General features: G+C 38.6%; 2 protein-coding genes across 6 annotated transcripts in view; one reads left to right on the plus strand and one right to left on the minus strand.

Annotated features, from left to right (window-relative positions):
- LOC135103737 (uncharacterized) lies at positions 1-17,002 on the plus strand. Its single transcript, XM_064010420.1, has 7 exons — positions 1-284; positions 4,089-4,253; positions 12,066-12,252; positions 12,592-13,486; positions 13,631-14,060; positions 15,870-15,971; positions 16,086-17,002. Exons 2-7 carry the CDS (start codon positions 4,129-4,131, stop codon positions 16,246-16,248), a joined length of 1,902 nt encoding a protein of 633 aa, XP_063866490.1. The 5' UTR covers positions 1-284; positions 4,089-4,128; the 3' UTR covers positions 16,249-17,002.
- LOC135103804 (mitochondrial thiamine pyrophosphate carrier-like) overlaps positions 10,683-26,373 on the minus strand; it is a 24,357-nt gene continuing 8,666 nt past the window's right edge. For 4 of the 5 annotated variants that reach the window (XM_064010607.1, XM_064010616.1, XM_064010623.1 and 1 more), the window contains exons 3-7: positions 25,705-25,857; positions 24,981-25,145; positions 24,688-24,856; positions 23,926-24,071; positions 21,528-22,755 (exon numbers count right to left, since the gene is read on the minus strand). In XM_064010607.1, coding sequence (XP_063866677.1) covers positions 22,558-22,755; positions 23,926-24,071; positions 24,688-24,856; positions 24,981-25,145; positions 25,705-25,857 — 831 coding nt within the window. In that variant the 3' untranslated portion in view covers positions 21,528-22,557. Of the gene's footprint in view, positions 11,006-21,527; positions 22,756-23,925; positions 24,072-24,687; positions 24,857-24,980; positions 25,146-25,704; positions 25,858-26,373 lie in introns of those variants that run through there. The other variant, XM_064010602.1, reaches the window with a different exon arrangement.

Below are 26,373 nucleotides of genomic sequence, written 5' to 3' on the forward strand. Positions count from 1 at the left end.
AGAAGGAAGGTAGAGGTGGGAGGGAAGGAGGGAGGGCGGGAGAGGAACACGCGTGGACCGTGAAAGACTTCGTGACTCGTCCCTTGCGGTGGCCGTCAGTTTCTCGGCAGCGGTTCTTGGTGTCGCTTCAGCCGTGTGCCTCGTCTTGCGTGCCACGGTTTCTACTTGCATTGTTTACGAGATAAATCATGAAGTGAAAGTGTTGTTATCAAGATCAACACTCTGGTATTGGCGGACCAAGTGTTCGTGTGCGTCGGTCTGAAAAAAAGTTACTGGACCCTGCGGTAAGTCACCACACTTTGTGATTTATAGTTGTTAAAATTTTGACACAGATTAAGCTGAGCGTATGTGGTGTTCATCTCAATCTGTTTGAATCTGAGTCAATTCAGAGGGTAAAGACTGAGGTAAAGAATTCAGAGGGTAAAGACCCTTCAACTACCTCAACACAGATCGAATTGGACGGACTTATTTCCGCTCTTTTGCTTCCTTCCAGTTGCAGCATTTCCCCATTTACTAATCAGAGAGTAGGGGAGGATGAACACCTGGGCAAGGCGGGGCACCTGCCAAGAGCCAGAAGATTGACAACCTAATGTAGTTCCAAAGATTGTGCAAAAATATACCTATTACTAGTATTCAAACAGTAGTAGTAGTAGTAGTAGTAGTAGTAGTAGTAGTAGTAGTAGTAGTAGTAGTAGTAGTAATTAAAAGTAATACGTAACACTAACCCGAATTGCATTTTCGTGAAGAATGACAAAGGACGCATGCGTTCATGATCAATACATTTCTGATAAGAAGAAAGAAAAAAAAAAGACCGTATTTCTTGCATTAAACGTAATGTGTGGGAAGTTGTGTTAAAAAGAAAGCAGATGAGGATGACGGTGAAATACTCCTCCCCTGAGCCATGACGGACAACCAAGGAAGTAAGAACAGAGCATTCTTGAAAAAAAAAAAAAAAGCTGGAAGAATGTTTCCCTGGAGTTGGTGTGATGAGTTAGCTAGATGTGCAAGAACCACAATCACACATTCATCGATTCGCACTGGCATCATCATAGTAGTTGAAACCAGTTCCTGATACTAGAATACTACCTACTGTTCTTCCTCGTCTGTTCTGCTGTGATTCAGTTCCTGGTTGCACGGAACGCTCTCGAGGCATCACATAACCTGACGCGAAGCAGGACGGAGTGATGAAAAATGAGGTGGAAATCCAACCCCCACCCCCTGGAAAAAAAAAAAAAAAAAATAGTGCCGTCACTCAGAAAAAAAAAAAAATCTGAATAATATGTGACAGTGGGGAAAATAACACAAACTGCCACATTCGAAATAAAAGAAATGATCAAAACACTGAAATAAAGATACACATAAGAGAAATATTACTCGTCCTGGAAGAGTTATGAACAGGACTTGATAACTGGTGGGTACCAGAAGAATACATGTGTCTCAGTCTTGTCTTCGTTGCCTGCAATGTGTCTTACCATGTGTTCGTTTCTTAACCCTTTCATCGCGATAACCAAGAATTCACACCACAAAAGGCACTATACATGATATTTACAAGCACGTACAGGAAAGAAAAGAGAGAGAGAGAGAGAGAGAGAGAGAGAGAGAGAGAGAGAGAGAGAGAGAGAGAGAGAGAGAGAGAGAGAGAGAGAGAGAGAGAGAGAACTTTCCAGTGTCTAGTTTATATCATGTTTAGAGACGGTTGTGGAATAATAAGAAACATGTCGAGTGGTGTGCGATTAAAGCAAGGTGTGCCAAATAGTAGTCAAAGGATTAATCTGCCGACCCAGCCCGTGTAGGGATAGGAAGTACGTACTTATGGGGAAATGAAGACTGGGCATGATGTCAACTTCCTTGAAAAAAAGGGGGGCGTGGCTCCGACTTCAGAAAAGTTAGCCATCAATATAAAAATTAAAGCAATGTATTGTATTATATATTCGCTAGAAATAAATGTTCAGATGTTCAACTTGTTAAGACCAGAATCCGATCCTAGACCAATAAGCAACAACAAGAGATGGTTTTCCCTTTATAGTTTGTCATGAGTATAGCTGGAAAATAAGACAATAATGTAAAGAAAAAAATAAATAAATGAAAAAAAAAAATAAATAATAATAATAATAATAATAATAATGATGATGATAATAAATAAAAAAAAGCAGAGGAGATCCCTCGCACTTGTTTATTATTATTATTATTATTATTATTATTATTTATTTATTTGATTAATTATTTATTTATTTGTCTATCTATTTATTTTATTTATCTCATTTTATTTTTAATGAGACTTAACCTTGAATTTAGAATGTTCCATTTCCATCATCGTTTAATTTATCGCAAGGGAATTTCTCAGTAGTTTGTTGCGATGTGTACGTGGAAGTGACGCGGAAATCCTTTCCTGTTCAGTGTGTGTCATCTTGATCATGAAATATAAGGTATAATTAGGTATCTTTTATTTCCGGTAAGACTCCGGCATTCGATAACATCTGTGAGTGAGTGAGGCTTCGTGCTCTTTCCTGATGCTACCGATTGCTATGTTAAATGTATAATAGCCATGAGGTCGCCACGTGTTCCAGATTCATTATATTTGCCTACTTCTCTTCTTATTTACCTCGCGCGCTTAGTGTGTGTGTGTGTGTGTGTGTGTGTGTGTGTGTGTGTGTGCAGTAAGTCCTACTCGTAAAACTACTCAAAGCTAAAACAATTACATTTCGAGTTGATGAAATATCAATTTTGTAAACACATAGACGGCGATTCCTATTTTTAATTTTTTCTATTTACAACAGCAAAGGTTCCTAGAAAAAATACAAGAGAGAGAGAGAGAGAGAGAGAGAGAGAGAGAGAGAGAGAGAGAGAGAGAGAGATGGTATAACAGTCAGTCTGTAGTGCACGTACTGTAGCACACTGCGTGGGTAACAGTGCAGACACGGCGGGTGCGTTATCCCTTGGCCGCCAAGTGGAGGGTATTGGTGCATGATAATTGTCCGGCGGCGGAGCGTGGCGTAACAGGTCCCTCCCTGACTGCCCGCGCGGAACTCCAGCCTCTTCCACGTCAAAAAAAAAAATCCACGGTTAGCTTACGGAAACATATGATTTCTGCTTGCGCTGGGGAACATTTTCGTTTTCACTTGGGATTCTTAATGACTCTGCATGCATCACTCGCCAGCAATTGTAATATTTTGCTCTTAAGTAATATTCGCAATGATATGTTTTAGCTTGCTTTCATTAGGTTACTTGATTGCGGAACGTCACGCAGAGGATAGTTTCAACCCTAGGTCATGGGAAAGCTCCACACACACACACACACACACACACACAGCACTCCTAAATGATAACATACAGATTGATGTAATAGGCAAAGGTCTGTAATTTCTCAGGCCATACTGTTGCTCATCAGTAGTCACGACGTTGGAGCACGAGAGGCGAATATTCTTAAATGTTTCTGCTTCTTACCTTGACCACTCATAACAGACTACAGAGGAAGATAATGGGATTTTCAAAAGCGTTTTCATGATTACAGTGATAATTCAACTAAAATTCTGCATCTTCTGTAGGAAAAATACCCCTCTTTGTGGCCTTTGAAAAGAGTCCTTACGAGAGTCTTGTCACACTTTCCAACACCTGCACAGTCCCCAAGATACTTTGGACCATATTCTGAAACACCTGCGTCGCACCTCCACCACATTCAAAAGGCTCTAGTTGAAGTTACATAGATTTATAAAGATGTTTTTACGGATTTAGTGAGAGATCAAAAAGATTTTTGCATTATTAACTGGAGAAACACTCTTGGGAATACAAGTAATCATCTCTGTGGCCTTTGAAAATGGTCGTTGTGAGAGAAAAAAAAAGAAAAACGTTTCAGAATGCGGGCCTTTCTCACACAAATATCGAGGCTCGTATAAATATGTATGAATAAAGACTTACATTCCGTCATTTTGTAAGATTATCTACAGTATACCCATATGTTATTTATTTTTTGTAACGCCATGCTTGCAATTATGTGTGTATAAATATATATAGATAAGGATTTACATTCTGACCGGACATGTAAGACTGCCTATGGTGTTTCAACCTAACTCGCGTGTTGCATTTTTCAGTTGGTCGTGACGCTGCAGCATCTGTGGGCTGCGGCCGGCCATGGCGTATCTCCGGCGGTACCTTCTGCTGCTACTACTTCCAGCATACTCGTGCGCCAGGTTCTACATTGGACGCTATAAAACTGTAGCCTCATCCGACAGCGTCAGCCAGGCGAGGAGTCTGCCGTAAGTATTGTACTGCCACCACTGCCCTGCTGACATCCCCGCCGAGGCAACGCCCACCGCTGCTCCAAGGTTCCGGAACACCTGGCTATTTATTATTAGGTCAGGGGCGCTTCTTTATGAGGCTTTTTGGTGCTTAGGGGCAGTAGCGTGTGAGTGTGAGCGTCATGCGTCGTGGCGGTGGTGGTGGTGATGATGTTTACTGCAGGTACGGTAAAGAGGAACACTTTCCCTTTGCTGCCTCTTTTTCCGGGTATGGAATGTTATTTTCCTATTTTTTTTCTCATTACGTATAGAACACACACACACACACACACACACACACACACACACACACACACACATACAGAAAGTAGCTATTTGAATAATAAATCAATGAAGAAACACTGCAACGGAATTAAATACTGGCGATGATGATGATGATGATGATGATGATACTACTACTACTACTACTACTACTACTACTACTACTACTACTACTACTACTACTACTAATAATAATAATAATAATAATAATAATAATAATAACAGCAGCAGCAGCATTAGCAGCAGCAGCAGCAGTAGTAGTAGTTACTATTACTACTACTACTACTACTACTACTACTACTACTTTTGTTGTTGTTGTTGTTGTTGTTGTTGTTGCTGCTGCAACTGTTGTTGCTGCTGCTGCTGCTGTTGCTGCTGCTGTTAACATCATCATCCTCATTTTAATCCTCATCATCATTATCAACGTCGTTGTCGTCGTCATGATAATCGTCAGGAGCAGCATTATCGCCATCATCATAAACACTCCGTTACGCGGCGCTAGAGGCCCAGCAGCAGCAGCAGCAGCAGCAGCAGTAGCAGCAGCAGCAGCAGCAGCATCTTAGGCACAGGAGAAAGTTTGAGAAAGTATAAGTACGGGAAACAATGGGAACGTTTCCTGTACAGAAAGCAACGGTTGTATCACGTTAGCTACATCCGGCAACTCCTTGTCGCACTGGTGGTGACAGTAGCAGAACCCACCCCACTGGAACTTCGCGTCAATTTCCCTTCCCATAAAAAGATTGAATAGATGCAACATTACACGTATAAATCCCTGAGTGTGGACTAATGGCTGTTCGGCACCTACTGTACACGGCAGCCTTTATGTAACCCATAGGGCCATATTCTGAAACAGTTCTGCGCCACACCTCCACTACATTAAAAAAAAAAAAAAAAAAAAATTCTAGTTAAGTTACAGGGTTTATAAGGATCTCTTTATGATTCTAGTGACAGGTTAACAATATTTCTAAATCATTAACATTGAGAAACACTCTTGAAAATCCAGCTAATCATTTCTGTGGCCTACGAAAAAAAGTTGTGGTGAGACAGCAGAGCGTTCTTGATTACGGCCCCTTGCCACGTGTTGCGGTGCCATGAAGGGAGGATGCCGGCCCACGTCTGATTAATGTCTGTGGTAAATTACAAAAGTCGTGCTGTCGGAACGAAACTGTTCTAGAGAGAGAGAGAGAGAGAGAGAGAGAGAGAGAGAGAGAGAGAGAGAGAGAGAGAGAGAGAGAGAGAGAGAGAGAGAGAGAGAGAATCTCTTAGTATTCTTTGCTTATACAGTATACTTTTGCAGTTATGGTACCAGTTGGTGTATAATAATTTTACACAACCTTGTACAAAGCAAAACTTCGTACAAAGAATGACAATGCTCAGCTTTATTCGCTGATCCCAGAAGTCCTTCAGAACCGTTTGGCGATCCTCCAGTAAGTCTTCCCGGTGTGGCCAGCCTGTGGCTCTCTGCCATGTGTGCATATCTATACTACATAGATAATCCGGGCGACGCCACTCGGAGAGACGCTGGAGGGAAGTCGAAGTAAAGAACAAAGGTATGGATGGGTGGGAGCCAACCTGGGTGGGAGAGTTTAGCAGTGACTCACAACCAGAGAAACCAAGAAGCAGAGACTCTTGGTCTACGCAGGTTACGAGTGACACTTGTTCACTCAGCCGTCTCCACCCTATCTGACATTGCCGCCCACATCGTCCATCACTCCTGCTGGCGCCCTTAGCATCGCTGCTGCCCCGCCCCCCCACGCTGATCCTCAGCCAACTCTGATAGCCCTTACCCTTGACTCTATCGCCCAACACCTCGGCCTTGACATTGCCATCTGCATCACTCACTCATTGCTTCATTCACCAGCGCCACATCATTTCGCTCGGAGAATTGCCACCACACGCACGCCCCCAGCAATGTTTTAAAACTTCCGATCATGAAACTGTGCAATGTCATGCAACTTTTATGGTTGGCAAGCCAAGTGTTCTTCGTCTGGAGTTGTATGACACCCTCTGCCGCTAACCACTCGCCTACTTCCTCAAGCCAAGCTGAAGGCCACGCAGCGACTACATTGGGATCACTGGAGCGAGAGGGACTCCAGGAATACTGATCAATTTGTCGTCTTGGATGATTCCGTAATGATGGAAGCAATACCGCACCTTGTGACTCCGTCCGCTACCGGAAGTGCGTGCGTAAAGGTGTTGGTATATCCGCTGCTCCACGCGACAACCCTTAGCTGCAAGTGGTGGCCTAGTTGTTGTCTTACCGCCTTGTCAACTTACAATACAGAGTGTGAAATAGATGCGATCAGTGACTAATTACACATAATAAAAATAAACCTCTCTCTCTCTCTCTCTCTCTCTCTCTCTCTCTCTCTCTCTCTCTCTCTCTCTCTCTCTCTCTCTCTCTCTCTCTGAAAAGTTTGGACATCAAGGAGGCTAGTGACATTTCCTTCTCATTATTATTCAGTCATTATTTGTAATTTTTGTTGGTAGCTATAAATAATTGTTCAAATGTTAAAATTCTCTCTCTCTCTCTCTCTCTCTCTCTCTCTCTCTCTCTCTCTCTCTCTCTCTCTGACTATATTGTCGGTGTGGGCGCTTTGTGGGGCGCGTGGGTGGGTGGGGTGTGCATGCGAGCGCGCACCATCTCTTCATCACCTGTAGCCGCGGCCACCATACTGATAAACACCGTCACGGACTCTGCAACCTCACGAAGCCCGCGGGAGACTGGCTGGCTGACTGGCGAGATCGAACGCCGGGCTGAGGCGAAACACATATAAAAAAAGAATCATGGCATCACAAATTTGTGGGAGCTCGATGTTCATTGGTACGCTTTCAATCCAAATTTGTTCTCATTGGCTGTGATATTACACTTGAAACTGTCTGCGTGCTTATTATGTTGCTCTTAAACCAGCAGAACGTTCTTTACAGTGAATGGGTCTTGCCGGGAGAGAGAGAGAGAGAGAGAGAGAGAGAGAGAGAGAGAGAGAGAGAGAGAGAGAGAGAGAGAGAGAGAGAGAGAGACAAAACTCGAGGGTGTTGTCTGTAACTGTTTGTAAAGGCGAAGGTGGAGTGGTCAGGTCACACAGAGGGAGGTTCACTGTAGACGTCTTGGTGGCTCAGCTTATTGGCTTCTATCGGATGGTAATGTAAATAAAGAGATTAGGGACGATGATTATAGAGAAATCGAGGACTGAGCGTCATGGGAGACTGCCTGTTGGAAGGTTGGTTACCTGGGAAGGGGCACTCTCTCTCTCTCTCTCTCTCACTAAAGAACCATCACATTCTCTCCAGCTTTACAGTAACCTTGCATACAAAGAATTCCCCCAGAGAGAAGAACAAGGCGCGCTAAGTGTAAGTAGTAGTAACATGACTGACGCACACGCATGGGATCAAAGAATGCGAGATGAATACAATGAAAACACCGGTATGGCTTTAATTTATCAATACAGCTGAGGACAGACGCAGTGAGTCTAGAAGGGGCAAAATTAATTGGTTTCGGTCTAGTAGAGGTTAGTCTGGGAATGGTGTCTCGTGAGTCTAGGGAACAAATCGCGAAAAAAAAAAAAAATAGTAGTAATGACTGAGCAGTGAAATATTAAGCACGAGTGAGGAGAAATAATATTGTTCAATTATATCAGTATGAAGCAAATAATAAGTAGATAATCGTGAATGTTAAAATAGAAGATACATTAATGATAATAATTACACAAAAAAAAAACATAACAAGATCAGAGAGAGAGAGAGAGAGAGAGAGAGAGAGAGAGAGAGAGAGAGAGAGAGAGAGAGAGAGAGAGAGAGAGAGAGTACACATTGCTGAAGGGGTCATCATCCAAAGTCGTTTCCCTTCAATACATCCTTTAATCTGCTTTAATCAATCAGTTGTCAGGTTTCATGCAGAGACTGTCAGCAGATCAGGAACTTACAAAGGAGACACGCAAAGACACAGTGGGAGTGAGTGTGGCAGGTTACTCGACATCTGACCGTGACTGTGCGAGAGATTGTGGTGAGGGAAGAAGGACGGAACACAAGAAGCCCTCCTTAGTAAAGCCACCATACTTTTTGTGGATAGATAAGTAGATAGGTAAATAGTTAGGTAGGTAAGTAGTTAGACAGGTAGATAGGTAAATATAGGTAAAGATAGGTAAGGTAGGTAAGTGGATAAATAAGTAGGCAAGTAAGAAGATATACTTAGATAAGTAGATGGAAAAAGGAGATATATTTGGACTCTCTCTCTCTCTCTCTCTCTCTCTCTCTCTCTCTCTCTCTCTCTCTCTCTCTCTCTCTCTCACACACACACACACACACACACACACACACATACTATACCGTACGATTTGTAATTCTGCCCTTGAAAAGATTAATACTTCGTGAAATGGTGTGTGTGTGTGTGTGTGTGTGTGTGTGTTTCACAGTGCTACTGTTTCTTACTATGGACCACACTGAGAGTAGGTTTGTAATTTGCATGTTGTGTTCAATAAGTATCTATCTATCTATCTATTTATTTGCTTATCTATTTTCTATCTATCTATCTATCGATCTATCTACCTATCCATCAATCTATTTGCCTATCTGTCTATTTGTGTATGTGGGTGTGTATGGGTATGAGGTGGTAATATTTGTGGTCTTGTTTGGGTTATCCTGGCGTGGCGAGGGCAGCCGTGCGGTGCGCCTGACCCAGTAGCCCCTCGCCACCGTGACGCTCTCTCACTGCATCCTCATCTCCTCCTCCTCCTCCTTCTGTCTTTCTTTTAAACCACCACCACTGATTCTCTCTCTCTCTCTCTCTCTCTCTCTCTCTCTCTCTCTCTCTCTCTCTCTCTCTCTCTCTCTCTCTGTGTGTGTGTGTGTGTGTGTGTGTGTGTGTGTGTGTGTTTCTTTTAACCAAAAGAAAATGGCGATGAAGAAGATCGGATTTGATGTTTTTAAAGTGCTGAAGATGTAGAAAAAGAAGAAGAAGAAGAAGAAGAAGAAGAAGAAGAAGAAGAAGAAGAAGAAGGAGATGATGATGATGATGATAATTTGATTGGATGATTTAAGCGGCTGAAGAAGAGGAAGAAAAAGGAGGAGTAGGAGGAGGAGGAGGAGGAGGAGGAGGAGGAGGAGGAAGTTGACGATGGGGTTTACAAAGTGTCTGAATAAAACAAAAATAAATACATAAATCATTAGTGAGAACATGCCAAAGCTTCTTTCAGACCGCATACCTAACAGACCAGCAAAGGCTTCCTCTGTTTCCCTGACTCTGATGGAAACCCACAGGTGAAGGAGTGAAATAGACGATATTGTCTTAACTAAGGAGTGTTGAGCTAACTGTGAAGGGGAAAACAGCAGAAAAAAACATTTACGTATACACCAATTATGAAACTGGCGCCTCTCAGTTTGAAAAGGGCGATAAAAAACTTAATTATTAGTTATTAATTGAAAATATTTTAGCCCCTTGGATCTGTTATTTGTTGATCGTCGTAAGTGGAGTGAGTGATTTCAAGAAGAAAATGATGAAGAATGAGAAAATCTTGCTTAAAAGAAGAAATAAAAGGAAGAAAAGAAGAAGAAGAAGAAGAAGAAGAAGAAGAAGAAGAAGAAGAAGGAGAAGAAGAAGAAGAAGAAGAGAACCAAACTATTTTTCATCCCACTAACACTATCTCTCATTCTGCTTGCCTTCGCCTGGTACTGGACTCTTTTTTTTTTTTTTTCCTCTCTTTCAAACATACTGTCGGTACTTGTCTGTACGGTATACCAAATTGACGGACACAGATTTATCACATGACCCTCTATGCTGTAAATTATGACGTGCATAGTTTAATAATTTCTTCAATTAAAACTCTACAGCCAAGTTATAATCTCAAGAGAGAGAGAGAGAGAGAGAGAGAGAGAGAGAGAGAGAGAGAGAGAGAGAGAGAGAGAGAGAGAGAGAGAGAAAGCAAAATATGTATAAAAAAGACCTTAAGGCAAAATAGGTAGGCAGCAACATATTATTTTCACGTCTTCAGAAGCACCACAACCTGCTCGTGTCTCTCACTCGTGGATGACTGCTTCATTGTCATTTGATTCCAAAACCTGCTAAAGATTGAAAAGGTGAATGGCAGCCTGCAACTTTTACTTAGTGTCGAAAGTTATTTCCTAGTTAGCTATAAGGAAAACGAGAAATAATCTCAAATGTGTGAAAATAGATATATAATACATTCAAAATATTTTATGTGTGATATTTCTGGGCGCATGTCCATATTTTGAGTGTTTCCGAGGACATGGTCACCGTCCAGGAGTTCTGGTAAGGTGGACAACCGTTACAATGCGTGAAGGTTTCCTTGCCAGGCTTTGTTGTTACCACTCTGGGGCGGCGAGCGTGGAGGGCAGCTTCCTGGGGACTCGTCAGTGTGTGCACGCGCCGGATACAAGGCCGCCCTTGGCATCACATTACACTCCCCCGTGACTCGTGCACCAGAACTATCCATCTGACGTAGTACACCAGAAAAAAAAATAAATAAAAAATAAATAAATAAATAGATAAAATAAAATAATAATAATAATAATAAAAATAATAATAATAATAATATCTGAACTGTACCCAAGAATCATGACGCAGCTTTTATCTTCTCGTTGATAAGTAGACAAAAAATAAATAAATAAATAAATATAAGAATGACATGCTAGAAAGACTGTCGGTTAGATATTCGTGATGGTCCTGTAGATAATGATAACAATAATAGTAATAATAATAATAATAATAATAATAATAATAATAATAATAATAATAATAATAATAATAATGAACTTCAAACAGGAGGCATGCATCGGATTAGGAGTGTGGGGTTTAAAATAATAGGGATACATTCTTTTGTTGATTGACGCCATTTTATGAAAATTTCATGATTTTGCAAAACACACACACACACACACACACACACACACACGCGCGCGCACGCACGCACGCACCAATTATCAAGGCTAAGACCAATAACATACCGAAAGCCAGATTTGAGTATGTATAAGTAACGTTGTGTGGCTTCCTGTAAGGCATAAAAGGGAAACCAAAAATATTATGCGATGGGTTCCTGCGTGCGTTGTGCGTGAGCGAAGAGTCATGCGTGGAACACTCCTCAATGACATGGAACTGTATTCCACGGGCGGCGTGGTGTCAGGTATTCGTCTAGGGGAAGTCAGCCCCGCCCCTTCCAGTTCCGTGTGTGCTGTCCACTGCCGAGGAGTGCCACTTCATTTGAAACCGAGCAATTATATCCCGGTATATTTCATTGATAGGAAGTTTAAATGATGTTTCTCCTCTACAGGATAAAAGGCTCTGCACAAATACTGAATTACGATGTGCATCAAATTAACTCCCCAAGTAATTACTGCAAGTCGGCATGCTTCACGAGCTTCCGTTCCTCTGTTCACGCTGCCACATGATGTGGCGATTGATTGTTTCACTGCTTCATGGGTACTTGGCTCCGTAGTTATATGAAAGTACAATAAGCTGAGTGAGACGCACTGTCCTTGCTACAATATATCCTGCAGGTATATTGTGTATCCCGGAGAGGCGGGCAGTGAGGCTCTGGCCTTCGACCAACACACGCAAAGGCAGTGGCGCGTGGAACGTCCGCCGAATCGCCTTGGCCACTTAGAACCAGCAGGTGCCTTCGGCCTCACCAACAACTACGGCAATGATCCCTACGACGGCTACACCCTTGTGCACAAAGACGAGGTAAGTTCCTGGTGTGTCTTGTTGCCGCTAAACACTGCTACACACTGCTACACGCTGCTACACACACGCACACATTTATATATATATATATATATATATATATATATATATATATATATATATATATATATATATATATATATATATATATATATATATATATATATATATATATATATATATATATATATAAACGTACGATTGTTATAAGATTTAGAGCCGTAGAGTTTCCTTCTAAATGGCAATTACGCAATCACTCGTACAACAAAATTGATGCTGAGATTTATTAGGTCTAAAGACATACAGACTACTAATCTCTTCCTGTCTGTGCCTCGGCAGGTGAAGTACGTGGTGCCGCCCTTCACTCCGGGTGGTCGAGTCCATGTTGCTTTCCAGTTTTGGATTCCCATCAGCATTGGCGGGTTCTCTGTGACGGGCCGAGATCTGGAGAACGCCCTCAGGTCTTCTAACCCTACGGCCTACATCACCTCACTCTTCCTCAAACATCTGTCTGCCAATACTACAGCCGGCGAGCTGCTGGGCGAGGTGGAGGCACCAGTAGTAGAGGCAGCGATCGAAAGATTCCTAGACTGGGTGGTGCCTCACCTCCATCATTTTATAGGCAGCAACACCAATGCACTAAACACTTTAACGCCAACGAGTGACAAGAAAAGGCACAAGACGAGAAAAAACAAGAGAAGTTTAGTTCAGAAAGCGGGCAGGAAGCGGCGGGCGATATCTTCCTTCTTCAGTCAGGAACAGGACGAAGAGAACCGCATAATAAAAAGAGATTTAAACTACAATCATGACTACCTCACCCCCACAGCAGACTACTCCAATGAAAAGAAAACCAGACACTCTACAAGCAACCTATCGCCTGATGACGGTAATATACATAGAGAACACAAGATAGAGAAGAAAAGCCTCGATGCGGCTGCCGACTTCACTGAAGTTAAAAAAGAGAGCCACGTGCAGGACGCAAGAAGTCATTTGGCCCCGCGTTTGGGAGACCACCGCAACAAAAGGCAGGTGCGTGATTTCTCTGACGGCTGGGTGACCATTGGCGGAGGCAAGGAACGCGACACTACGAACCCCGCGGCCCCGCTCATGACTCGGCTGCCGGTGTGGCCGCCTTCTCGGCCGGGTCGAGTGCAGAACGACCGGCTGCTGTGGGATGGCGACCAGCCCGTAATAACTCACAACAATTTGAGTATGGAGCAAGATAAACAACCAAGTAAGTGCGTTAAACTCAGTACAAATAACACCGATGCATTGTAGGGGAAAAGAGTGAAATGGATGGTCATGAAATCTGTCACTTGGAATTGTGTCTGTTAAAAGTGTTAATCTAATATCTAAATCTTAAACCTTCTTCACGCAGGTGTCGACTTCACATCACCAATCGACCACCCTTCCTCACGCCCTAGCCCGACTTCCTCCTCCTTAAATTGGTCTTCATTTACCACACGTCCCCCACACCGCCCTTTACCCTCACATCCTTCTCAGACGCCGACCTCTCAACCCACCGACTACAGGCCTTCCTCTTCTTCTTACCCCTCCTCTTCCTCCTCTTCCTCAAGACCTATTGAACTTAAGCCTCCATTCCTTCTTAGTTCCTTCGACGACCTTCCGTCCCTCGCTCCACTTGACTCCAAGGCACTCGACGTGAGAAATCGTCTGTCTCGCCTCGACTACCTGTTCACCAACCTGCACCTGGAGCACGAGGACTGCCGGCGGAGGGTGCTGTGTGAGGTGGCCCTGGACCGTGACACCTTCGACCCGCTCTCTAGCATGATTCATGATGAGACAAGGTAAGCTCCCTCCCTCTTCTTTGCTATCCTCCTAGTCCTCCTATCCCTCCTCAGCTCTCTCTCTCTCTCTCTCTCTCTCTCTCTCTCTCTCTCTCTCTCTCTCTCTCTCTCTCTCTCTCTCTCTCGCTCTTTCTCTCTCGCTCTCGCTCTCTCTCTCTCTCTCTGAATTGTCAACCATATCCTCCGCTTTTAGGTTTTCACGATGATGATGATGATGATGACGACGATGACAGCTATTAACTTAGTCCATCACTCCATTTTTTTTTTCTGGATCTACCACAATATACATATTATGTCTGTTAGAGCCACGTTAAACAAAAAAAAAAAAAAAAAAAAAAAACAAAGCCTCTTTCCCGGAGACTTCATGGAAATCGTCGCCACGGTGCTGATCTCACGGGAACAAGATTTTCAGACTGGTATTCTTAATTAAATTCTTGGCGTCCTATCTCATGCTTTCAACAGGCTTCAGAGGCAGTTCCTGAGGTTTTCACAAATGTTTTTCATGATTGCAGTGATAGTTTAACAAGCATACTACACTATCAATAGGAAACACATCCACGACAATCTGACTAATCACCTCTGTGCATGGCATTTGAAAACAGTCGTCGCGTCGTAAGGAAGTAGTGTTGAAGAGTCTACGGGCATCAGTCACACTGGAATGAACAAACACTTGACGAATACCCGTGCGAGTGTGATCCCGTAAGCAGAATTAAATGTCTTGTACTTTTCTGTATTTACACCTCGACTTTCAACACATGCAAGATGATGAAGACTCTGTTTTCTACGAAGCTGATTCTTTCTTGCACATTTTGTATCCATATTTCGATTTTTAGTAGATGCAAATAATGAAGAGAGTCTGTTTTCTATGCAGTACAAAAAATAAATAAAAACAAATAACAAGAAATCCTTTGTGGAGGCAGGTAGAAAGAGATCCAGTGCTGTGTTAACGTTATGCAATGAAGACGATGGGAGAGAGACTTTTTTTTTTTTTTTCTAGATCCAGAGCCCGGCGTATGTATTATAACGGCATGATGGTTTTGCTTTTATGATGAATGACTAATGGGGTTGTGAATTTATGTTCAGATACGGCCTTGTACATGTAGCACAGGGATGCTTGCGTATGTTTGTGCGTCTGCATGTATAAATTTGCTGTCTCGTATTTTTTTCATAACAACGAGATCGCATTTGTGGATAAAACCTATATCATTCAACGCAGAATTATCCACAGAATTTACTGAAAATAACGAAATCACAAAACTTTTGACAGCTTAAAGTTATCAAATTACTGAAAAAATACTGGGGAATACCTTAGTAAAGAATAGTGAGCTTTTAAAGGCTCATTTCAAAAAAAAAAAAAATAATACATTACACATTTGAGAGAAATTTCTTGAGATGCTGAAGTATTCTACTTTTCAATTCAAATTTTTAACAGATGCATGAAACTCCATCTCAGTATATATCCTCTTTTTATATGAAAAGTACGACCTTAGCAAGTCATTATAATAAGGTTTAGGTGTGTAAATAAAATATTGAACAAGAAAAAAAAATTGTCACCGTGTAAAAAAAACGATTATCAGAGAGATCAAAGTGATGCAGCACACAAACCACCGGCGCATAACAATATTTACAGGATTGGTGAATGTAAGACAATACTGAGACACCTCACCCAGAAAAGGAAGCTTGACATCGACTGTACATTTGAATGCAGCACTTTTCAGGAAGGAAATGTCTAATTTAAAATGTAAGGTGTTCCTTTGATTTATACGCACACAGCTTCGATACTCATGCTCTTTGTTTTGTCGGTAACAGACTCCCAGGGAATCCAGTGGAGGTTAGTCGAGAACTTCTCAACACAGCTGAAGGTTCCAGGCTCCTGTCCTATGTTGAGGCTGTCAAGGTTGGGGAGGACAGGTGAGTTACAGAGACACTGTGACAAATTTGATATAATGCAATGTATGACTTCCTTTAACTGCGACTATAAACCAGTTATGCTAATTGATATAATAATGGTTTGTCATCCGTCAGAGCCAACGCGTGTGACTTGTACCGGTACCGCTGCCGCGTGCAAGCCCGCCAGGTGATCAACACGGACATACTACCCATCTGGAGGGAGGTGGTGCGCTGGCTCACAGTCAAGGTCCTCACACAAAACTCATCTAGACAGAGTGAAAATCTTGGCGTATACTGATATAACTATCGTGATATGTGAATTACTGATGTTGAGTTATATTGTGACATTCTGTATTTTTGTTTTCTTTCATGTATTGACAGGCTTCTTTGGTGATGATGAGAACATAATAAAGAGTTTCTAATGCCTACAAAATAACAATAATTGGTCAGTGCAAGCGGAGAGCGATGGATTAGCAATGGGCATCGAGGAGGGCACAGTATATTTGTCATTGAGGGGTTATTTGTTGTTTCCACAAGCTACTGAAGTGTCCAAACGATAATGTAGTATTGATAATTTGAAATAGTGAAATGTATATATATGATGTTATGAGGTTTTGAGTGCACGGAAGCAATCATTAATAGATAAGAAGGCGAAATTAGGAATAATGGCTTAATGGGAAGATGGCAGATAGAAAATTATTCATTTCATGTTTGGGTTTTCCGAATACAATGAAACTCCTTCACAGACCGAAAAAAAAAATTAAATTAATTACGGGGAAAAAAAATCACATGACTATCTTCAAAGGCCTAAGAGATGATTACCCGGGTTCTTAAGAGTGTTTCTCCTATCAGTAATGCAGAAATTTCGTCACTTTGTCACTATAACCATGAAAACACCCTTAAAAGGTCCCACGCAACTTCATCTAGAGCCTTTTGAAAGTAAACGGAACGGTGAAGAAAATTAATGTTTCAGATTAAAGCTTCATCAGAGGCCACATTTGTGAGTGAACCTTTTCCACTACGTGCAACGGAGATCAATATATATATATATATATATATATATATATATATATATATATATATATATATATATATATATATATATATATATATATATATATATATATACACCTCAGTATGTATAATGTATCCATATACCAATTTAATACCTTACGGAGAAACATTGTGCTCGTCTTTGTCTACCCCGGAAACGCATACGTAAGGAGGGTTAGTCATGGTCAATGGCACAGGAAGGGTGGGGGGGAGAGGGGCGCAGCCTGATCAGTTTCCTCTGCTCACCCACTCCCTCCACGAAAAATAAATAAATAGATAAATAAATAGGTAAATAAAAAAAAAAACACACACGAAGAAGTTTGGAGTGATGAAGTGAGAGAGATCAGAAAGACAGACAAGTGAATGACGCGAAAAAAAAAAGAAAAAAAAAAAAAAAAAAAAAATATATATATATATATATATATATATATATATATATATATATATATATATATATATATATATATATATATATATATATATATATATATATATATATATATATATATATATTGGCTGCATCCACTCTAATAGTAATGCGAATGAAATCTTTATATATATATATATATATATATATATATATATATATATATATATATATATATATATATATATATATATATATATATATATATATATATATATGGGAGCTGCATTTCATATGAGGACGAATAACAACTGAGGCCTCTGTATAGAATCAGCACTAGGGAGGAGGAAAGTAAATGGGAATGGCATGAGAACGAACATCGTACTACATTATTATTTTTTTTTTTCTTAGCATGATATGAGATGTTAAGTTTTCCGTTGATATATATATATATATACATATATATATATATATATATATATATATATATATATATATATATATATATATATATATATATATATATATATATATATATATATATATATATATATATATATATATATATATATATATATATATATATATATATATATATATATATATATATATATATATAATATATATATTGAATTGAAGATTTCTCCACACACACACACACATGCACAGAACATATAACTTATTAACTCTCCGCAATTTCTGAATAGCACGTGCCAAATATTGCTGTTCAGTGCTCCATTCCTTCAAGTGCTTACTCGACAATGTTAAAAAAAAAAAAAAAGCTTACTTCGTTAGTGGCACTGAACAGTTTCCCTCCACTACATTTAACGTGAGTGAGCTGTTCATTGTAAAAAAAAAAATATATATATATATATATATATATATATATATATATATATATATATATATATATATATATATATATATATATATATATATATTCTTTATTGGCACTGAACAGTTTCCCTCCACTACATTTAACGTGAGTGAGCTGTCCATTGTAAAATATATATATATATATATATATATATATATATATATATATATATATATATATATATATATATATATATATATATATATATATATATATATATATATATATATATATATATATTCTTTATTGGCACTGAACAGTTTCCCTCCACTACATTTAACGTGAGTGAGCTGTCCATTGTAAAATATATATATATATATATATATATATATATATATATATATATATATATATATATATATATATATATATATATATATATATATATATATATATATATATATATATATATATATATATATATATATATATATATATATATATATATATATATATATATATATATATTTTTTTTTTTACAATGGACAGCTCACACACGTTAAATGTAGTGGAGGGAAACTGTTCAGTGCCAATAAAGAAGGAAGCTTTTTTTTTTTTTAACATTATGTCGAGTGAGCACTTGAAGGAATGGAGCACTGAACAACACAATATGTGGCACGCGCTATTCAGAAATTGCAGAAAGATAATAAGTTAGATGTTCTCTGTGTGTGTGTGTGTGTGTGTGTGTGTGTTTGTGTGTGTGTTTGTGTGTGTGTGTGTGGTGAAATCTTCAATTCCTCCCACGTGAGATCTGTGAACAGTGAGGAGGACTGGACCTGAAACGTCATCACTGTGACACTTAAGTACATAGTGATACTACGCAGAAGGTTATTTAGGGGCTGGGAAGACACGAGAGAGAGAGAGAGAGAGAGAGAGAGAGAAGAATGGTGTGATGCAATAACTGAACAAGATGAGATACTATTTTTTTATTATTATTATTATTCTGAGTGACATGAGACTGACTTTTTTTTTTTTTGAGCCTGGTTTCTCGATCTTGGACATATTACCTTCATGTATAAAAGTTGCAAATGTTCATGATATTGGGATGACTTGAAAGCTAACGAAAACAGTGGCGAATTTCGGGTGGACCACGCAGGACACGTGCCTATCTGTATATATATATATATATATATATATATATATATATATATATATATATATATATATATATATATATATATATATATATATATATATATATATATATATATATATATATATATGCGATACTTGAGGAAGGTAGTTGTTTGATTAATACTGCATGTACATGTAAAAAAAAAAATGTATGTGTAAATGACAATTTGTAATGATGCAATGTAGTGCATTTAATGTATATGCACTTTGCTAAAATTCAATAGCATCATAATCTGTTAAGTATTTTACCATACTGACAGTAGCCAAGTGAAAGCAACAAATTAGTAAGTTGTAATTTATGTGGTATGAGGATAATTGTTGTGTTTGTTAAAGTAATGCAGTTCTGCCATATAAATCTTAATGACTGCACATGTTATGTTGGTGTGTGTGTGTGTGTGTGTGTGTGCTGAAGTAGTAGGACATGTGTAATATGTAACATTTTTACCTGCGCATTGTATCTAGAATGAGAAACAACCATTGAGGTAGGGAGAGATAGCACTGTTACTCAAAATCAGATGTGATAAGTTTTGTTGAAAGTGGCATATTCAGTAAGCAGCATTTGGGCACATACCAGTTCTGTGGCACAGGGCATGAGCAATGGGAAAAGATTAGTGCCTCCAACACACAATGAAAGATATCTTATGCACATATGAAGTAGATCATGTACGTTTTTGTGAGAAATATAATGTTTCATATCAGTAACACTTGAAATATATACGAACTTATCAATACATACTTTTTTTTCCACATTCAAGATTACATAGTAAAACTGAACTGAAGTAATGTGACTATGAATTTCATATAAATGCTACTTGGATTACTTAGTTTTCTATAATAACTTTTTAACTTGTCCAAAAAGTATCCAGATTTAGACTGGGAATCTTCTTTAGTTTCAACTCTTAATCTCCTTTGAAACAGACTCCTCGTAACTCCACAAACCTAGCCCAGTGGTCCCTCAGTTATGGGAAATGTTTTCACAAGTCCTTTTAGAAAGGATATCATCACACTGTTCATGATGTTCTCTTGGCTCTCAAATAATCTTTCAGCAGCATTTTCACTATGGAAACGGCCATATCTGGAGAGCAGGGAGCCTGAGGTAGAAGAGTTGTATGCTCTGCCAAAAAAAATCCCAAATCTGATGGCTGTGTTGCCATCATGATGCAGCTACCAGATAAATGACTCACAAGTCTGGTCTCATGCCAAACTGTATTGTGCAGATACTGGAAAATTTCATAATTTGTTAGCAGTTTGGCTGCTTGGTGCATATTTGTGATGTACAGCACAATGGTAATAAAAATAAAATCAATCATCATTAATATGACTTTTCTCTTCACATGTCTTGCTTTTCTCTAGCTTCAGGGGTGTTGGGGACTTTCACTGCAATAACTAGGCCTTGGACTTTTGGTACACCCAAGACTTATCCCCAGTGATCATGGTTTGCAGGAAGTCAGAATCACTGTTGGTACATTTCAGCATGTCTCATGCAATTTCAAGGCAGAACAAATGGTAAAAAGAAAAAAATAAATAAATAAATAAATAAATAAGTAAAAAAAAAAGACATCCTGAGACCAATCATTTCATTAAAGCAAGTTGCCACTAATTTACTGGCATGTGTAAATCATTGTTAAATTAGTCATATTGGTCATCAGATAATGCTGTAAGCTGAAAAACAGATATATGTAATTGCTCCATTCTCTCATATTTCACTATAGTATATGCCTATTCTGTATGACATTCATTAAAATTTCATAAACAAACTCTTGGATGACTGACCAACAGTCCTCCATAACCAAACTGTGCACATGGTCAATGGCAATGGCATGTGGATTTCAGGATGATGATGGTCTACTGGAATGCTGATCATTGTCAAGTGAAGTTTAGATATTTCTAAAACAATTAATCTGTGTGAATTGTTTCCCCTTGAGTATCACTAATCTTTTAAGAAAACTTGATGATTTGATGCTACTCACTGTATTCTGTCATTTCAAATAAAGTTAAAATCTATGAGCATGTGTTAAATGACCAACTGACTGACTCATCCAGCTTGGCTTGTTTTATGTATGTGCAGCAGGATCTACTACCAAGCTTGATCTACTACCTTGTCTCTTGACTCCACCCTATGTAGTCTTCAAGAAAAATGACTGAGTACTGCTTGAAAGGATCTTGTATTGATATATCAATATATCGTATATATTTACAAATCCTTACAAAGACACATAAGATTTCTATATACCTATCTATCTTTATGCCAGGCTGACCTCTCCCTCAAATGAGAGTAGCCAAGGCAACCACCTATATACTATGTACATTCACAACTTAACTTCATTTCTTAAGCTGTGAGTGATGCAAAAGTGAGTTTGGATGAGAGGTGAAGTAAGAAGATGACAAAAAGTTTTAACTGAATAGGGAAATGTTCTGGAAGGAGATGAAGAGGATGTGAAAGAAAGTATCAGGGACAGGTGAGAGCAATGTGGATGTTGATTGAGACAGATCCTGTAGGAAAGAGATAGACAGAATATTTTGAAGGATCACTGAATTCAGAGGAGGATAGGTAGTCTGAGAGGCTTGCAGTTGGAACAAAACAATGAATTAATGCATTTGGGAATTTAAATGATTCAATGATCACAAAGAAGGAATTGTAGGAGACAGTAAGAATGATGAAAACAGGAAAGGCTCAAGGTTTGGAAGGGTGTGGTGGAGTGCTTGGAGAGTGGGAACAATTATTGTTGAATGGCTGGTAATATTGCTTAATGTATAGATTTTTTTTTCCAGCAGCATGGTGCATGTGTATAGACACATATAAATAGTATAATAAATGGTAGGAGGATGAATCCAGTTTTCAATGATAAGTTACTTGAGCAATAATAAAAATAATATGTAAGTATGCAGTTCTTTTAAGTTGACTGGCTCTCAAAGTTATGAAAAATTAAAATCAGCAGCCTGAAGTCTGGTCTATCATAAGAATCTGCAGATTTTAAGAGAACTATCAGCTTTCTGTGTATGGGTAGGACATTATTTCTGCTATCATAAAAATTACAAATACAGCTGAAAACAGTATGCCAACCACTGTGCAAGACCAAACTGATGGTAACTGTACATATATACTATACTTATTCCATTAAAACATAATTAGACAATTATTATGGGCTAAATATCACAGAATGTCTTTATAAATACTATTCAATGGGTCTATCCCCTTTCTTGTTCTGTAAATGTGAAAGCAACTGACATATGCTTTCAAAAGTTAAAAATATGACCCCTGATGTGAGTCCACTTTTTATCATGGCTGGCCAGAGCCCTTTGTACCAAGCCAAGACTCCTTCTTGTCTCGTGACCTGAAGCACACAACTCCATGGACTTTTGTACACAACAACCTGGAGGTCAGGATACAAGTTAAAGTTATATATGTATAATATTCCTTAAGCTATGTTTGCTTGACTGCATAGAAAAACTCATATAAAACATGTTATAATTCTCAGTCATAGTATTCTTGGTACATATGAAGTTAACACCCTCCCCCCTTTATGCCACCATGTAATAGACAGACTAATTCTGTTGCCTGCACCTCACCTGATCAATGGAATAAACCAGGTGCAAGACATTTTTTTTTCATCAAGGCTTAATTTCTGTTTGTGCATTCACATCTACTTTTTATTTATCTCTACCATACACAACCAATTCTCCTTGCTCCACAGACATCCCTCTCACAATCAAGCTATCTAGATTCAAATAATAAATTTCTGGTCATAATTTTCCTAGTTAATTAAATGGTTCTAAACTTCAATCTACTCTGACATGCAGTCTTAAACAGATGAAATACCATGTTCCCAAGGAACTCACAATACAAAACTGAGGTACACTTATTCTTTTACCTGGTAGGAGGATGGCAGGTGGTAGGACCTACCATATGCCATCTCCCATTCTAATACTTTTCATTATTTTACTCATTCACTTTTTCTGTCAAAATCTTGTCTTCCAAACCCCTCTACCTCCTGTTTCAGTTTCACATTCCACTCTACCATTAGCAATCATCAGACTCACATCGGCCAAATATTGCCAAACTTAAGTCCATTACAATGTGCAGAGGCAGTATTGTCTTATCACACAGCTGTTATTATCCTTTCATCTTACCATTGTCATGCTCTTTCACTACATTCTGCTTACCCTCCAGCTTATCATCTCTTTTATTGCATTCCACTTACCCTCCAACTTATCCTGATATTTACTCTTACACAACTCACACACAAAACTTTCCAGTCACATCCAATTTCCTCAGCTCTAATCCACTGCATACCTATTCCTTTATCTTCTAGCTTTATCTTCAACAGATGGTCATCAGACATCCCTCCATCTGCCCCTTATAGTACTTAATTCAAGTAATCATCGTAATGCATTTCTGAACATAACCATGTATTCCATCGCTGCTTCAATAGACATATTTCTAGAGTCCCCTTTTATATAAATTATATTCTATCAGTAAGGAAAATTAACCTGATGTAAACATAAGATGAGATATAAGAAAATACAATAAGGAAAAAACTAACCTTCCCAAACTGTTTACGAGCTTCTTCAAAGCCTCGTATCTGGAGCCTCTTCTTGAGCACATCTAAAGGATACACGCACACCTTTGCACATGCCCCAGCAACTAAACCAGTCACTGCTGAAGTGCTCAGCCACTCATTCTCTTTCCCTGCACAAATGAAAAAGTTAGGATTGTCAGTATTTGTAACAAAATTAAAAACTTCTCTATTGTGACCATGTACATATCTCTAAATATGTTTATATTTGTATGTTTCTATTATACAGATAAAAACTGGATTTGGGATTATACAGTATAATTCTAAAAACAATAAGATCAAAGAACTTTGAAAATTAATGAAATATAAAGGAAAATGTGAACATATTTTAGTGTTGTTAAGTATGCATGTGCTGAGTTGAACTTTTTTCCCCCCTGTTGATTAAATAATACTGCCAGGGGTTGAATTTTTTAACTAAACTGAAAGTCATACCCTCAGATGAATTTTTCCATACTCAGTTTAGACTTTTCATAAGTTTTCAAGGCCTTTTCAAGGACCTGATACTTTAAAACATTTAAGCAACTGACCCCCACCATACTAAATTGTACAAGAACAGCCTTACTAAAGACCAACAGGTGCTGATGTATGCATGCGATTAATAAATTAATAAAGGAATATGTAAAGAAAGAATGGGCCTCTTGTGTAATGTACTGCAAGAACATTTAGTAAAATCTATGTAAGAACATTCAGTAAAATTTCCTTAGATGTACTAAGTAATATCCAACCCACCTTTCAGGAACCATTTCATCATTAATGCTTGATAGGCGCTATAGAAGTAAAATGTGAGTCCTGAATAAGGAGCACTCATGACCAGAGTTGGCAGTAAGCCCTTCCATAGGCTCTTTGTTCCTTCTTGATTCACCATCTTTATCACGGCATTCTTCATTCCAGTATAATGCTGGATACAAAAGAGTTTTGAGATATACTATCTAAAAATCTCTTATGGTGCATTTCATGAAGATACCAGGCATAACTGAGTACTGTGAATTTCAACATGTACACAATTTAATATCATATTTTACCTTTGGGCAACCTTGTGCAATTAGTCTTGTTCGTACTGTATCAAAAGGGAAAGATGTGATTGTAGCAAACAGTCCTGCCAGGGCTCCACACACACCATGAGAAAGATGCCCTTCACCTGCACCATGCTCACTTGCTGCTTTAGTCAACAAAGAGTAACTCCAAAACTGTAAAACATAATCTATACATAGTTTATATATTCTAAAGGAAGCACAGTTACTTGATCATAATCTACAAATAGCATTGGTAAATGTATTTACATACTGAATTAATACACACTACTATATATATGTACTATATATGTAATATGGCATTTTACAGTAACTTTTAGCAACAAAACACATGTTATGTTGCCCTCATATCTGTAAAAGACATTATCAGGGTGCATCAATGACATGGAAATGAGATATCCAATATTCTCATTTGGTGTAGGTACTCCCCATTTGCCCACCACTTTATCCACACTCTTATGACACTCCCTTACATTCTTGTCATCCATCACAATTGTCTTTCTATCTCAAAAAACATGAATTTAATCCATTTCTAAGTTTCACAGTTTAATTTTTCATCGTTCTGTTTTTAAATTCACTAATGCATACATATACACTCTTGCATACTTCACATTCCTCATCTCACATTTTACCCACACTATTCTTAAGCCCCTTCAGACACTGTCAGTGCATTTTTGAGATATATGACCTTCGTTATATAAAAGAACAACTTTACCTGAGCCATGCCAAATGTGACACTCAGAGCCTGGGCTGCAATATGTCCCTTCCAGAGGGCAGAGAGTCCCTCAGTCCTTGCTATTGTATATGTGCTTTGCAGCAATCCTTGATATAAACCTCCTCCTCTTTTTGCTATAGGCTCAACCTGTAGCTGTTAATTAAAGAAAATTAAGAAATAGTTAAACATTAAACTACACTTCATAATCATTATATGCTTCTTTAGCTTAAAATTCCCAGAAAATGGCCTAACTTTCTAGTTATACATCATTTATAAGCATATTGAAAGGCCAAGTATATGCATCCTTATAAAGAATAATAAAGTAAATAAATAAAATAAAATTAAATTAAATTAAATTAAATCAAACTAAAAATAGTAATAAATAGAAAATAAAAAGTAAATCCCTCAAATTACAATTCTTGAAGCAAGAAAACACTCATAATTCCTCAAATTACAATTTTTGAAGCAAGAAAACACTATGAGTGAATGTCAGGTGCTGAATTAGGTGCCTCATATTTTCTAAGTCAACATGTTTACTAAGGAGTGAAACAGACAAGGAACATGTAACATAATATGAATGAGATATCCCTGATATTCTGAGCTCTCCCTGTCATGCTAGCGTAATTCTTTTTCATTCTCTTTTCAATTAAGTTTTTGTTCCAGGATTTT

The sequence above is a fragment of the Scylla paramamosain genome, chromosome 1 (genome assembly GCF_035594125.1).
Source record: "Scylla paramamosain isolate STU-SP2022 chromosome 1, ASM3559412v1, whole genome shotgun sequence".
NCBI classification, from domain to species: domain Eukaryota; kingdom Metazoa; phylum Arthropoda; class Malacostraca; order Decapoda; family Portunidae; genus Scylla; species Scylla paramamosain.

Coding starts and splice junctions, on each gene's coding strand:
- LOC135103737 (XM_064010420.1), top strand. CDS start 4,129: ATGGCGTATCTCCGGCGGTACCTTCTGCTGCTACTACTTCCAGCATAC. Junction 4,254..12,065: donor AGCCAGGCGAGGAGTCTGCC/GTAAGTATTGTA, acceptor TATATCCTGCAG/GTATATTGTGTATCCCGGAG. Junction 12,253..12,591: donor CCCTTGTGCACAAAGACGAG/GTAAGTTCCTGG, acceptor GTGCCTCGGCAG/GTGAAGTACGTGGTGCCGCC.